We start from the raw sequence: 12,016 nt of genomic DNA, 5'->3' as shown, positions 1-12,016 counted from the left end.
TTTTTAAATTTCCAGACCCTCCCCCCCCGGTGAGATTTTTCAAAATTTGGGTTTCTTACGTGAACGCGTATTGGATTGTTAGACAGTCGATAGATATGTATAATATTAACGTCAACATAATACGTATGAATGAAATTATTTTATTTCGAATGAATAAGTGAATGATCTTAATCGTATTACGATTACGCTTACGATTAAATCTTAAGCATACATACAATCTGGATGAAATGGACCAAAATAGTTTTTTTTTTTTTGGAACATGAGAAAAAAAATTACGTGAGATTTGCCAAGACGCCCGCTCTCTCCTACGTAAGATTAGATGAGATTTGACTCGATCCCCTCCCCCCTTAAACACCTCACGTAATTTGTGGACGCCGTCTTAGAAAATTCGCTTGACAAACAAGGAGAAAACATGGTATATCATAATATGGAAGTTGAACCTTAGCTGATAAAGGGTTTTGTCGTAAAATTAGTTAAACTAGATAGGTTTCTTATTTTTAAGAGTGTAAAAACTCAAGGGTGCAGACTTTTCAAAAATAATAGTTACTATAATAAATACTACTTAATAGCACTTCGAAATAAAACGAAGTATTGTGGATTGGACTTCTTTTGATAGACTACATTTTATGATTCAATTATATTTTGTCGGTTAAATTTTATTTTTATTATCTTCACAATTTTGTTTTACGTGACCGTAATACTTTTCCGATTTCATTACACTTTACGGCTTTTTAAAAGTCTATTTCCTTTACACGTAAAAGTGGTAAATGTAACAACGATACCATCTACGGTTATAGCTTATTGTTTTTATAGAATCTTAAATTTAATGGTATTTTATATTATGAGTAAAGAAAAACGTATACAAATAGCTGCTTAAAAAAACTACAAGTAGAAAAATATAAATTACCGACCTTATGTTCTAGAATGTAGAGTCTAGACCAGAGGTTCCCAAAATTATGAAGGGGGCGTTATCGCCCACTTTGGGTAAGGCTGGTATAGTTAATATTTTTTGTTCAATCGTTAATATTTTTTTATTATTCCCATTTTGGCATTTCAACCTGACCAAATAATATCCACATGATTAATCATCTCTATTGGTACTAAAACTGTCATGCTTACCACTCGGCTGGTATCATCTGGGACAATCAGGTAGGTCTCGATATTGTGGTCTTTCAGATACGCGTTCCGTTGGCCACCATTGCCAGGCTCCACCTTGTAGTCATCGCCCAGGCAGTTCAGCGTCTCCTTCGTGATGTGGACACGTCTACGATAAAAAAAAAAACATAAAAAAAAACTCTGACAAAAATTGTTTCTTCCCCACTCTCTAATCAAAGAGGTGAGTAGAAAATGAAGTAAGTAATTAACGATTTAGAAATCATTTTTTTGTATAAAGGCCTGGGAAAATTATTTTAAACAAAAAAAAAATGAGAATTTTAAGATATCTTAGCCAGACGATGAAGCGTAAGAAGTGTTCAAATTAGGGAAAAAAATCTAAATCATCCACTTATATGTCTTAAATTAATTATTTACTTACTTAATAAAAAATATTAACAAAGGTGTAACAAAACTAAGTGATAATACTTTAAGGTGTGTATATTGTGTTCCTGACTGTATAGAGTCACTGTGAAAGTAGCAGCGTTGCAAGACAACAAACAAGCGCCCGCGCGTCATGAATTTTTTCATACAAAGGTGAAAAAAAAGTTACTTTTTCAGAGCTGCTACTTTTACAGTGAACTCTATATTATAGGGGACCCATAGTCCATACACACCCTAAAGTATTATCACTTAGTTTCGTTACACCCTGTATACACAGATGTATAACATTGGACATGCACACCCACATACAAGCACTCATAGACGTAAAAGTTATAACACCCCTGCACAAACACTTTCTGCATGTTAAAAAAACTTAAAATTGATTCTTTAAGAACCCACTTTACTATGTTGCAACTCGAGCACTGAGTAATGTTCAATCAAACTAAAACGTTGAAAACATCTTGAAACTTGTGTAGGTACTCGATGAAACGGAAAAATAACTTCTTATACATAAAAGTTAAATAGAATTCTTTGCATAAAAGTAGCAACGATGATGAAAAAGATTAAGATATAGACCACGCCGAAACGAGACGCGTCAATGGACAATAATAATAGCAGTGCTTATGAATTAGGATAATATTATATTCACAAATATACACATGTGTACTACGTCAATTGGTCGGATTATGACAATCCAATGATAAGGGGTTCCGAGACGAACAAGCAGCTTGGCAGCTAGCTTATTGTAGATGATTGTTTCAAGTGTATTGAGTATTGACCAGCTATGATCTGTCGGAGAGCCTTGACATAACGCGACTAAAATAATAATATGTACGTAGGTTCGCGGTTGCCTATAATAAATCAACTTCTCTGTAGGTACGTTATAAAAAAGTAAGGGGGTCGCATCGTAAAAAAAAATTAAATACACTGATCTAAGCTTACCCAGCCACGCCTCCGCTCTCCATGTAGTTGGCGAGGGTGACGTCATTGGACCACACATCGAACTGCCACTTCCTGAGCCCGAGGACGACGCAGTGGACCCGCCCAGTGTGGATGCCAACGCGCATGTTCACGTTCACTGCCATCACCTCGCGTACCAGGCTGAAAACAGTGAAAAACCTTTAACTATAGGCCGCAGATCGCTCGGCGAAACCGGCTATTGAGAATATACATTATACAACATCAATAACGTACAATACCCAGTAAACCAAATCTAACCAGTAGACCTAAAAATGTAACATTGCGTCTTATGACTTATCCCATTTTTGTCGAATAACCAAGTAAGCTTTGTCGACTCAAACTCAAAGTTTGAATTCGAAAATGATAATAAATACATAATAGAAATCATAATAATATAAAATCTATCTATGGACGCTAACGTGTTGTATTAGCCGTAATAGTCTAGCGGTAAGTAAGCACCCGAACCACAAGTTCCTTCAAGTGAAGGACTTGTGGTTCGGGTGCTAGAAAACGGAAATATTATATCGATATAAAATAGATGATCCCTTGTTTTACCGTAGGTACCTACTTTAAAATTTGCCGTGATAAAATTGACCAATGAGATCAATAATATTATGTTTCTTTAAAACTTTCTACAATCAGAAATTACTCAGTAAATAACAACGCAATACTCGTAATAGAATTAACTATGTACCTAACACAAATTCAAAACAACTTTGCAATCTAAGGTCACAGATTGAAAAGTTGTCCTTGTTTTGAAATCGCAATTACTTTAGCCCAGTTTTAGATAAAATATCAGTTTACGTATGAATGTAATTAAGAACGAAATGCCCGAAAGGATAATGGGGTAGGGACCAGGGAAGACACATTTGTATTGAATACAAAGTCGCACATAATATGACATAATACCATACCACTCTTGCCTTTCCCTTTGTATCATTATTGAGATGCCAGCTTGGATATCAAAGAAGCGACACATCACAATTCAGATATTATGCTTTAATTCAATATTCAAGTTTAGTGGATTGTTTCAATACCGATATACGAAAGCACCAATATAATATTCAATATTTCCTGTAAATAAATACAGCAAACTGGCCCAACTTCAAACGGAGAGCTGAAATCGGGGTGTAAATAAACAAACATCGTTCAAAATTGCAATATTTATTGCATCGTACTCTTACTTATTCGAATATTTCATAAAATTTATTCAGACATTTCATGAAATATTTACTCGCCCGATGGATTGTCGTCTCGTAAATTTTTTATGTTTCAATAAAAATTTTCAGTTGCACATGTTTATGGGAGTAAATTAAAATATCATTTCGGTTCGTCGACCAATTATTTCGTATATTTATTTTTATTCGTAAGTTTTTCCAGTTATTTTATTGAAACTTCGGTATAAGTAAATGAAAATATGATAATATTATTGTTCTGAATATTAAGTAAAATGCCCTGAGCAATTAAATATTCTAGCAATTAAGTAGTTCTAAAAACAATGCGAGTTGTACTCAAAACCTATTACTAAAGGGTCCCATACATTAACAGTCCGCCTGCAGGCTCAGGGGGGTGAGCCAAAATCTTTTCGTTTTCGCTTCGTTATAGAATCGCTGATGAAAATGTATGGAATTGACATAAGCGTTCGTTAATATGACGTTGACGTTCGACTCGTCTAAGTTTTGGCTAAATGGCCTGGTCGGCAGGCTGCCTGACACCCATTGACCGTCGATACAAAATCTACAAAATCGTCAGGGGAACTGTGAGTCTGTGGTCTTTTCCGATTAGCTTTTAGGCGACGGCCTGCCGGCGAACTGCTAATGTGTGGGGAACTTAAAACTTCATATAAAATTACAAACTTTGTATAAAATTGACAAATTATTGTGGGCCTCGTTCTTGATTAGGCCGACGCCGACCGCATAAGCACGTTCTCCGCATACGATTTCCAACTTCGTGTTCCGTGTTCGGAATTCCGAATGTCTTTGCATATCACTTGAAAATGTACTAACTGACGCACACGTTCGCTTTTATCTGAACTACACGAATTCCAACCCTGTACTTATATATTAGTACGTTCCAAATGCAACCCGTGAAAAAAACGTTTGCGCTAGTCTCACGGAATTCCGAACACGAAAAACGAATTCGGAAATCGAATGTGGAAAACGTGTGTATGCGGCTATACTCCACTCGGGCTAAATTGTCGCTAGCGGTCGTTGACTCCCTGTCAAAAACTTGTCATTTTCCATATTATAAAACCACGATTGGTAATATCTGACACTTCATTGTCAATCGCGGTTTATAGTCGTGTGTACAGTATAATATACTTACGCAATAGCGTCAATCATGTCAAGCCCCATCTCCACACAGCACTTGGCATGATCATCGCGGGCTTCCGGCAGGCCAGACACGCAATAGTAGCAGTCACCCAGCAGCTTGATGCGGAGGCAGTGGTGTTCGGCAGCCAGTCGGTCGAATCTGCGCAAAAATAACCGCATCAAATTACCCCCTTACCACTAAAGGGCGTTTATGCACCACACGGAATTTTACCTCCGGCGTTCGTAACTTTCACGTTTGCCATATAAATAAGGTAGGAAATCGAATTGCCGCGCCGCGCCGGATTTGAAAATTCCGTGTAGTGCACAAACGCCCAAAGACTTACTATTTACTGATATATAATAAAGATTATTGTGAAAATCTCACAAATCTAGCTATGGCGGTTCTTGAGATACAGCCTGGAGACAGACAGACGGACAGACAACGAAGTCCTAAAACTTGTTATTAGTAATAATAAATTAGGGTCTCGTTTTTACCCTTTGGGTACGAAACCTTAAAAAAGGGTAGCTATACTGATATGTAGAAAGCATTTATTTACTATTACGTATCAAAATATTGTAATAAAAATAATAATATACCACGTCAGTCTGGCCCTGTCCTAAGTGCCTGAAGGACTTGTGTAAATAGTGTTTTGTAACCTACCGGCTACCTGACAACGGGAATATACTTAACACATATTTATATGAACATCGACAACTTTTGATTCCGTCGGCGGGATTCGAAACCGCGACCCCCGTCTTGAGCTATACCACACGCTAAACCACTAAGCCACAGAGGTCGTCAATTGTACACGTGTCATTATAAGCGACTACTCTCATTATATTCGTTAATAAAGCCTGCAGGTAATTAATAAATGGTAATTAAATACAGGCAATATCAATTTCACACTGTCCATCAATTTTGTTGACAGGTATTTCGATATTTTATTCGTACCTTGTTAATTAATTAAACGATCCCTTTTGTTACAAAATTTTATTTTAGTACGCCCTAGAACTTCTTTTATAATTCTATCAAGCAAATTTTTTGTGAGTAGCTTCATTTTGATAAGACGAACAACATTTTTATCTGCGAAAAATCTTGAAAGTGGTAGCTAACAGAGATAAAAAGGATTTCATACTTTGATTTGATGGTCCTAAAATATGGATTGTTCTATTTGTAGGACAATGTTATTCTTAAATAATATAACTATTAATCTATCAACATACAAAAATCAGCTTGTTAGGGTTCCGTTTTAGGGTTCAGTAGTCACCCAAGTTATGTTGATTACAGAACCCTATAATGGAACCCCAACGAGCTGGTATAGAAATCAAATAGAAATCAAATTTCTCATGTGGTGGGTTAAAAAAAATATTTTTTTAACATTGAAATGTCATCGGATCTGTCAGATTAAGATACTGGATGTTTAGTATACCCCAAAGAGCTTCCATATAAAGCACTGACGATTCAAAGGTTTGGTAAGCCTGTAGGTACATTTTAAAATATAAAAAAGTAAAGCTTCATATTTTCCTAACTAAGCTTCGCAGATATTTTATTTTGCACTAAACTAAATGATTGAGTCCTTGCTGTCTAAAATATATTTATAATTATAACAAACTTATATAAGTAAGTAATTTTCTTAATATACCTACTTATTTTCTTTTTCAAAACTTTAAAATGGCTGCAGATTCTGAACCCACCGCTAAAAAAGCTCTTATTATTTTTTAATCAGTTTTATCTAATGTACAAAACCTACTAAGTACTAAGTCTCCTTGACGCTCGAGTGACTACAAAAAGAGCACCCTCCCCTCCTCTAATATGACTGCGGCCGTTAAAAATTATTATGATCCACGAAAAAATCCATAACTGTCTAAAACATTACGTAAACGTAAAGTAATCAACGTAAACCTCAGAAATCATTACAAAACTTGCTTACGTTTAAGTTACGTTTTTTGATGTAAAATTTATTATGGAATCTTTTTTACTATCACTATTCAGTAGCCCCTAAAACAAAGCAGGATTGGTGACCTCATTACTTGGACGTAAAACCAGTATACATTATGTACTGGAATGGTGCAATAAAGTCACTGAAAATTTACGACCATCAAACGAGGTATCAGATAACAAAGGTTTGAAGAATATTCACACTGAGATTTATTTGCCCATAACTTTAGTATAAAAAGATTGAGAGTTGCTGATAATCTATTGTGATAGCAAGATGTAAGGATAAAAATTACTAAATACAAGACAAAAGAGGAAGCTGAGGTACTATGCTCGTAATGTTAATCCTTATTATAACGAAAGCTTTGTCCGTGGAGCAAGTATATTATATTTTAAATTATAATACCTACATCAAAACCTGTGCCTATAACATGAAAACAAATTGTTTTGATGATAACATTAATTTTCATTCGATTTTTCGAATGGAATATTTCGTTTTAAATCCATCGAGGCCATATTAAATTTTAATTCGTTTAACAAGCTTTTGACTGAAATAAATTGTAAAATATTCCATTTGACTGGATTTATTAATCTTTTTCGATGGCTGTAGTGTAATCGCATAGCCGCGAATGCTCAATATCACTTTAGTGCTCAATACTTCGATTGAGATGAATCGGATTTTTCCATATTCTCTAGTGGATTTGAAGAGACAGTCAGTAAAAACGATCAATGTAGCTATTCAGCGAATCCATCTGCATGAAAATTAATGCTAGCAGTTAATTAAGTGCCTCAGCAAAATAGGCACTGGGTTTCAATACTAATACTTGAAAATTACCTTTTAGGAAGTAAAAGGTCTGAGCAGTGACCAGGCTATACAAAATGGGTGAGCCGTACAGAAAAAAGCCAGAGGCAACAAGATTTAAGATTGTACTAAGTATTATACTCCTATTTGGTTTTCTCCATAAAAAACAAAAACGCAAACTAATGATAAAAACAATGATTATTATATTATATCATTCTTATCAACCATAATCCAACCTACCATCTTCATAGGTATAATATTATAGTCAATGGCTTTTTATTTGATATTATGTAACAGGTATGACGTAATACCTGTAACATTTTGAGGCTATGGTCAATGAAATATGCTTTATGGGAATTCGAGTAGGTTTCAATTTTCGATAGAATTGAATTTTATACTAGCGTGTGCCATGTATATTTTGAGAGTCATCCTTAGTTATCATGCATATTCACTTGCATCCATGTGAAAATATTATAAGTGTTAAATTTATTTTTAATGTATATATTAGTGGCAAATTTTATCAACAATCTGGTAATCGATGTCGCTTTTTTTTTACTATAGGTTTAGGAAATTATGAAAGAAAAAGAAGTTTAAAAATGCGTATTTAATGATAAATTACTTATAAGTATTAATAAAAAAATAGAAACATACGAACATATTAATACCATATAAACCTCCTCCTTTTTGCAAGTCGGTTAAAAAGAAGACTCAAGTGAGAAAAGGTTACAAATTAGAAAAACAGAAAACCTGAAATTAATAAAAAACAACTGCTAGCTTTGCTAAGGAAAAAAATAACAATTTGTAAAACAAACCTGTTAAAGTAACCTGAACTTTTTCCCCAAGGGTAAGCTATTACAAGTTGTGAATTGTTTATAACAAGAATAGTAGGTAGCCAGAAATGAACATTATTACCTTAAGTGAAATGTACAAAAATTGTTAATTGAAAATCACTGCTTTTTATAGTTGGGGAGGGGAAGAGGGGATTTCAGGACAAGCTCGAGCGTATCAGATTAAGCTTGTATAGGCTTCCAACATGTGTCTAGTTATCATGGTATAGAAATCATCCGATTTCTTACGTGGTGGGTAATTTTTTTTTTTGAATATTGAAATGTCATCGGATCTGTCAGATTAAGATAGAGGATGTTTAGTATACCCCAAAGAAGCTTCCATAAGCTTCGCAAATGTTTTATTTTGCACTAAACTAAATGATTTAGTCCTTGTTGTCTAAAATATATTTATAATTTACCTAAATAAGCAATTTCTAAATATATATTTTATTTTTCAGAACTTTAAAATAGCTGCAGTTTCTGAACCCACAGCTAAAATAAAAAACGTTCTTATGATTTTTGTACTTATCAGTTATACCTAATGTAAAAAACTGTGTGACTACAAAATTAGCACCCTCCGCTCCCCTACTATTAGTGCTTTTGACACAATATGAGGAAACATTATTAATTCCACCAAATTACGCCGTACCTAACAAACCACCGTACTCAGAGACATTTAATTATGATTAACCTTCAATTTAATGAAGACTTATACAGATATGTATGGGGCTTATGTCAAAATGTTGAATTAATTACAATTAAGTAATTAATGCTCTACTTTGAGTGCGGCAGTAAGTGACCTAACCATTGAGAAACAAAACACGTCTAACTTTATAAATTATTTTGAGAAGCATATTATTTATTTTTATGTACTAGTACGGTACAGCATCTTCACACCTTGTCCCACAAAGCCAGCTCACTAATAATTATTATTACCTAGCTGCATCTAGCAGTCAAGAATCTTAAAAATATATAATTTCAACAAACGTAACGTAAATTCCAAACTTAACAGCAGGTGAGTGGCCACGTTATTATATTTTTCGCTTCCGAGGAAATTCAAAATGCAGGAAATTTCAAAATGAAGCCACGGCTCACGGGCGACGGTATGCCTGGCAAACAAATGATCTGTCAAAATTTGTTACTTTGATTCCTGGCGTTAATCGAATTTCCAAAATTAAATTTGCAAGATGACAATGATTCGCTTGGGGATAGCGGCAAAGTGAGTAGACAAATTATTTTATCATGTTTCATTTATCTCATCATGATTTTATTAGGATTTAAAATGTACAAATTCAGGTATTTTACCTTTATAAAATGGGGTGGTACAGAAGAATTTTTTTACGGTCAACTTCATATTAGTTACTAGCTGTTGCCCGCGACTTCGTCCGCGTGGACTTCAGTTTATAGCGCGCGATGTCAACAAAATTGGTGTCAAAAGCTTTTATAAAAAAACCCTGGTACCCCTTAAATCAATACAGCTGTGTAGTGTGCACACAATAAGTACTTTATTTTTTATATTAAACTTTATATTTTATGCCAAATTTCAAAGAATATTTAGCCCCCCAATTACACAACTTTACCCATAAACTATTTATCATTGATAGGTTTAGCCCCAATTTCACCAACGTCTGTTAGTGTTAACAGCTTGTTAAAATGTCCTGTCTTCTCTTTCATTCATATGAAAAACGAAACAGCTAACGTGATACTAATTCGATCATTAACTTTAACAGTCGTTGGTGAAATTTGGTCTTAAGGTTACGTCACTGCTTGCACGGATAAAGTATTGAGTTATTTAATACCGTAGAATAGATATAACAATCGAAAAAAAATCGAGACTTAAATGTAAGATGATACCACCTCTTATAGAAAGACTTTTGAGCAAGCGTCAGCGCGATGTAGAAGACGCACGGCGCCATCTATTATGAATTTTTTGAACAAATTTACGACCCTTACAATCCTTTTTTCCAGTAAAAAAGTAGCCTATGTCCTTTCTCAGGCTTTAGACTATCTGTATACAAAATTTCATTACAATCGGTTCGGTAGTTTTGGCGTTTGGCGTGAAAGCGAGACTGACAGACAGACAGAGATACTTTCGCATTTATAATATTAGTATAGATTATGTGCACACTGCACAGCTGTTTTTGGGTATTTTGATTAATTAAGGGCCGCGCTACACCGGAATGGCAGCGGCGAGGCGAGCACTTTCAGCGCTGCCATTCCGGTGTAGCGCGGCCCTAAGAGGGGTACCACTTACCAGGGTTTTAAAAAGTTTTTAAATTTGACACAAATTTTGTTGACACCGGCCGCTATAAACTAAAGTCCACGTCCACAGCTAGTATATATATAATAATATTATAATATTATTAAACATCATATTCTAACGTATTAAAAACTATAAACAAAAACATACTAACTAATAAGTATGATTAGTTCTATGTTACAATAAAGTAAAAAATAAAACGCCATCTGTTGAATCGTATTAGAACTAAAATGTTCATTCCATCTATATATTTCTGGATTTTTTATAATATTATACATAAAATATGTTTAAGATTTTTGAAATTTTATTTTAATACACATCCAAGACCCAGGAAAATTGAAAACTTTTTGTTCCGCCTGCGGGACTCGAACCCAGGACCCCCGGGATGAGCGCTGGCCACGCGCAATGCGAATTCATTTTCATCGAAATTTTCATGGAAATAAGATATTTTCCCACATCAAAATGTAGCCTATGTCCTTTCTCAGACTCTAGAATAACTGTGTACAAAATTTCGTTGCAATCGGTTCAGTAGTTTTGGCGTGAAAGCAAGACAGACAGACAGACAGACAGACAGACAAACAGACAGAGATACTTTCGCATTTATAATATTAGTATGGATTAGTGGCCGCCTAGTGGTCGAAATTAGATCATAACTAATTCTAACAAATAATAAAAAAAAGATTTAATAAGATATTTATTTTAATAAGTTATTTAGATAGAAAAAAATCGGCATTCTTCATAATTATAAACTATTACAAGTGTGCGATCAATCAAGGATGACTCAAGGTATAAAAAACTAAATGACAAGTACGGAACAGCTACAAGAAAAAGTACCTTCAATAGAGCATTTATTACCTGGCAAATAGTTCATTGAGGAGTCGAACCAGCTCCTCGGCGGTGCACTGGTCGGAGAGGGAGGTGAATCCGCAGATATCCGCGAACAAAATGCTGTAGAAACATAAAGTAGTTACACAATAGTATTAAAAACATGAACCCTTTTTTAACGGGAAAATAGCCCACCACACATTCCCACCACTGCATCTCCTGTGTCGCCAGGATCAATAGTGGTAACCAACCACGAAAATCCTTTGATATTATGATCCTAGGGGTGCCCGAGGAAGTAGCTAAATTTTTCAAAATTCAACAAGGACATTTTGAAAGTGTTGAATTAGAACTTACGACAATTATAGTGATCGTTAAGTACAGCTTCTTAAGCCCAAATACCTATTGCAATTTGCAGTACACTGATATATTATTATAATCCATGCGTGTAGGTTATCGAAAGACCAAAAAGCACTAAAAACATTTCTAAGCCACAAGAGTTTAGAATTTGAAAAAAAAAAATTAGATACAATTCTGTCTGAATTTTTTTATAAAGGCCTT

The 12,016-nt window shown here is 34.6% G+C and overlaps 1 protein-coding gene across 2 annotated transcripts in view; it reads right to left on the bottom strand.

The window, feature by feature from the left end:
* The window catches only part of LOC121738849 (adenylate cyclase type 6-like), a 151,486-nt gene that overhangs the window by 25,271 nt on the left and 114,199 nt on the right, over positions 1–12,016 (bottom strand). For both annotated transcript variants that reach the window (XM_042131104.1, XM_042131105.1), the window contains exons 11-14: positions 11,489–11,581; positions 4,822–4,968; positions 2,479–2,637; positions 1,120–1,264 (exon numbers count right to left, since the gene is read on the bottom strand). In XM_042131104.1, coding sequence (XP_041987038.1) covers positions 1,120–1,264; positions 2,479–2,637; positions 4,822–4,968; positions 11,489–11,581 — 544 coding nt within the window. The remainder of the gene's footprint in view (positions 1–1,119; positions 1,265–2,478; positions 2,638–4,821; positions 4,969–11,488; positions 11,582–12,016) is intronic.

Source organism: Aricia agestis, chromosome Z (genome assembly GCF_905147365.1).
Source record: "Aricia agestis chromosome Z, ilAriAges1.1, whole genome shotgun sequence".
NCBI classification, from domain to species: domain Eukaryota; kingdom Metazoa; phylum Arthropoda; class Insecta; order Lepidoptera; family Lycaenidae; genus Aricia; species Aricia agestis.
This window is presented reverse-complemented; position numbering and strand designations above follow the sequence as displayed.